General features: G+C 23.9%; 1 protein-coding gene across 1 annotated transcript in view; it reads left to right on the top strand.

The window, feature by feature from the left end:
* The window catches only part of LOC111636082 (sister chromatid cohesion protein PDS5 homolog B-like), a 133,018-nt gene that overhangs the window by 46,018 nt on the left and 82,296 nt on the right, over positions 1-4,704 (top strand). Inside the window, exons 6-7 of the mRNA XM_023381252.1 lie at positions 339-488; positions 3,158-3,238. Of these exons, the coding sequence (XP_023237020.1) occupies positions 339-488; positions 3,158-3,238 (231 nt within the window). The remainder of the gene's footprint in view (positions 1-338; positions 489-3,157; positions 3,239-4,704) is intronic.

Consider the following 4,704-nt stretch of genomic DNA (forward strand, 5'->3'; position numbering starts at 1 on the left):
GGCTATATATTTCATTTGTTTCAATATTAATCCAAATATTATTATTAAATTACAAAATTGATAATTTTCATAAATATATTTTTTTCTGACAAGTTGTTAAACTAGGTTTTTATCAAAGAAAATGCTGTCCAGTTTTCATGTTTTTTAGGCACTTAGATGACAAATTTTGACGATTTTAATTATAAAATTTTAATAATAATAATTTTAATTAATTTAGCATTAAGAACTTTGTTTTAGTTATTGAATAAACATAAAATTATCATTAAAAAAATATGAAAAATTTTCAAAACATTCATTCAAGATACATTATGATTGAATTTATATAATTATCTTTAACTAATATTTATTCATTCATTTACAGTGATAATCACTCAACAAAAGTAAAGAATTTTATGATGGATATGATGTGTCCACTTATAAGTGAAGCAGATTCTGTCTCTCAAGAACTATTGGATATTATCTTAGCTCAGATCATTGAGCCAAGAAAGGTTATTTTTTGTAACTCATCTTGAATTACTAATTTCTTTGTGTTTTTATTGATTGATTTATTTAATATCATAACTGAGCTGCTTTGCATCTTGTTAGTTTTTCAATTTTTAGTTAATTAATTATGAAATACTTTTTATAATTTTAGCCTCATATTAATTATTTTTTATGTTGATTTGAAGAGACATAATAATTTTAATTATTGTATTAAATCAGTTTTAAGATACACTTTTTTTTTTAACTATTTTTTACTTGTTTAAAATAGAGATGCATCTTAGAATTAATGGTGTCTTACATTTGCTGCGTAAAATGGCAATTAACAATCATTGTGAATAGATTTATGGTGCCTCATACACCAATAATACATGTTTTTGGCTATATTACTCAATAGTCAAATCAGTTTAAATAAACTTTGTTGTTATGAACATTTAATTATAATTTTTTTTTAATCTTTAAGATTCCTTCAAGACAACATTATGATGCAGCAATCAAAGGTTCTTTTATATGCATAAGAGCTTGGAAATAACGCAATATCTATTTTCTGTTTCCATTTTACAAACATTATCTGTTTTAAGGCTTTTTCATGTTTTTCTAACTTATAGTCAACAAAATTTAATAAAATTGATTATTTTAAAAACATTATCACAATATAAAAAAAATCTTAAAATCCAATTTCAAACTCATGATGTCTTAGAATCAAGGAAATACAATACATCTATTAAACTTTCTTAATGTTAGATATACACACAGAATTTCTCAAGTTTTTAGATTCTTTTCTCTGAACATGTTTTATCTTAAATATAAATTTGTAAGCCCCACTGAAGAGGCCATAGGCAAAATGCATTTGGGAAGCTTGTTAGTAATAATGTAAATAAAAGGTTCTTCTCTGCAAATTATTTTCTTTTTTATACCCTTTTTTAACTCTTTTTTAAAGTTTTATAGTCATTATTGCTTGATTTTTTAAAAATTGAAGTTATATATTATCAAAAAGTCAGAAGGGAAAGAAAAACATAAAAATTTTTTTGTAATTTTACATTTATGTAAGAAGAAAACAAAAGAGAAAATTTCTGACTCCATCGAATTTTTATAATTTTTTTGGAATAAATTTGATATTTAGTGTTTTAGTCGTTTATTTTTATTTCAAATTTTTGTTGCAGTGAAATAGAATATTTTGATTATAGCATTAAAACTGGTTTAAATATAAATCTTATTGTTAGTTCTTTAAATGTTTTATATATTAGTTTATTATTTACTCTTTCAACAAGGTTTTTAAACACATAAGTTGATGATTTCTGAAAACAGTAATGATTAAATAAGTTAGCTTCAAAAAGTACTTTAAAAAGTTTATATTTTGAAATTATCATTAGTTTATTCCTCCATAAGTACACAATCACCATGATATATCCATATATTGGCAATAACAAGTGTACAGTTAATAGAAGAAACAATCAAATCCTCTATAATGATACAGACATTTATAAAAGAAAGTTTAAAGAACATATTGCAGTTAAAAGTTTCCAGAAAAAGATAATCTATTAACATTTTGAAATTTACAAATGGTATAACATTATTAAAGACGTCATAAAATAAAATGTATTTAATCCATACTGATCCTGCATTGTAATTTTATAATAGTTCATTTAAGTATTGTAATTTTGTATTTGTCTGTTTTCATTGCATTATTTATTAATGAAGATGTAGTATTGTTTTAATTGTTGTGGATTATATAAGACTGCTATTAATTCTGTGATTGTAGAAGAATTGAAACTGTGAGTTTGATATATTTGACTTCTTGTAATATTTATTTAATTTTAATTTAATTTAGTTACAAATATATTTCTTTTCGGACTATACATATAATTGAGTCTATCTTCATCTGTCCCTTCACACGCTTAGCTGAGGCAATAACAAATCTACGGCGATACCAACCTTTTATTTGAGGCTACATGTCTGCCATCCAATGTAAATGAGTTAAAAAATCCTCTAGCTCATTTACATTGGACGGCGGACATGTAATCTCAAATAAAAGGTCGGTATCCCCCAAAAGCTTAGGTAGCCTCCAATGAACTATACGTGAACTTCCAGTTTGCACCATAAGTCACATTATTTCAATTCAAAAATTTACCCCTGAAAGGAGTTAGATGACCAGCACAACTGTGTTGCTAGCAGGAAAAATATGATATACAGGGGCAAGACACTTCTAATTTGAGGTGGAAAGCATATATTTTAAATTAAATAAATTGAAAATATGATTAAAAATTGCAGTCTGGCACTATGACAATGTCACAATAATTTTTTCTTATTCAAATTCTTTTTTAAAATTAGGGGTTAAAATATAAAATAGGAAAGATAAGACTTTTATTTCTTCATTTTAATTTTTAGTCTTATGAGTAGTTCCAAAATTAGAATATTTTTTATCTATTACTTGTGAATCTGCTTCATAACAACAAAGTTTTATAATGAGAGAAAATTTTTAATATGTTATTAAAAAAAAAGAAGAAATTTATAAAATTTGAATTAAAACTGTGATTGGCATATTTATTTGATAATTTACTATAAAATAATTGAGAACCTATCATACATTAAATATGATTTGAATGTAAATTTGATAATTTTATAATTATTTTTTTTATCACAATTGTGATAGCATTTCCTCTTCTTTTTCATTTAGACCCAAAATAAGAATGCGTACAATTTAGCAAAAGATATCTTAAGAAGAACTTGTAGTACAATAGAGCCATATCTTCAAGCTGTAAGTAATGTTTGTATTTCTCATTTAATTTAAAATGTTATGAAATTAAGTAAAATTTATCTATATATACATATAGATAAATTTTAATTAATTGCTATAAAAAGAAAATATTATATATAGATATATATAATATTTTCTTTTTATAGCAACACTTGATAACATCATTCGTTACTTTTTCTTTTTTTAATGAAATACTTAAAGACAGTACAAATATGATACAAATAAAGTATTAAGAAATTAAGAAGTAAACAGTTATCATATTTAATAATAATAATAATAATAATAATAACAATTAGTTATTTATTTATAGTTATATACAGCAGGATTAGAAATTAAGAATATCTACTAGTTGTCTCGTGCAACTAGCTTTAGACGTCAGTTGTCCTGTAATGAAGTCAGTTATCCAAACTGTAGGATGCATTTTTTTCTTTTTTTATAAACTGCTAAGTAATATAAAAGAATTATCACACACAAAAAAAATATAACTTTTTTTTTTGCTTGCACACTATATAGTTATTCATCAGATCTACATCAAAAGAAAGAAATTTTGAACATCTCAGGCAACTTACATGGTGATTGTGTACAGTATATGCCAAATCAGAAACATTGAGTAGGACTATTACTTTTTATGATATGTAAAAAGTCATAGTTCTAAAAATATCAATATATTTATGTATAGGGTTAATGTTTTATGAACTTAATATACTATCTAAAAAGATTTTATTTTTATAATTTAACATGAAATATTTTTCATATTTTTTTTTATCGATTATTATTTATACTCAACAGACAAACAAACAACATGCAAAGATTTTTTAGTAAGACTTTTGTAAAAGTTTATATATTTTTAACTTAAAGGGTTTTTAACTTAGATAATTATGATCTCTACTTTTTTTTTTTGTTAGTGATATTCAAAATTTTTAAAGCATTTTTTTATACACTTGATAATAAGTTACTACTATTAGCTGTTTATATAATAATAATATGATAATTGCAGAAAAACATATAATGTTAAGTGTATTCTAATTTTTAAGAATGAAAGACTGTTGTAATAAATGCAGGGTGTGGCAGCGGAGTAAAGTAAAAAGGGAACTACTTGGTTTGAACAGAGAGTTTAATCTAAGATGTACAGATTACACATACCAAAAACGAAAGGAGATAAGGTACAAAGTACTGTAAGGTCTCGTTTTATGCGGTGGATACGTTCTACAGAAAAGCGCAAATAAAAAATTCGCATAAAAAAAGACTTTACTTGCCTTGAAAAAGTAGGGATACATTCCGTAATTTTCTAAAATCGCATAAAACCAAAACAACGAGTTAAAATTAACTTAAAACCGCATAAAAAAGTTTGCAGAAATTAAAAGAAATAGGCTGCTTAATAAATTACTTCGAATGTCTGAAAGAAATTCATATAAAAGCTTAAAATAAACTTGTATTCAAACTTAATTCAGTTTATTTTATTGAAA

The sequence above is a fragment of the Centruroides sculpturatus genome, unplaced genomic scaffold, assembly GCF_000671375.1.
Source record: "Centruroides sculpturatus isolate CEXI.00-Female unplaced genomic scaffold, Cexi_2.0 scaffold962, whole genome shotgun sequence".
In the NCBI taxonomy this organism is placed as follows: Eukaryota; Metazoa; Arthropoda; class Arachnida; order Scorpiones; family Buthidae; genus Centruroides; species Centruroides sculpturatus.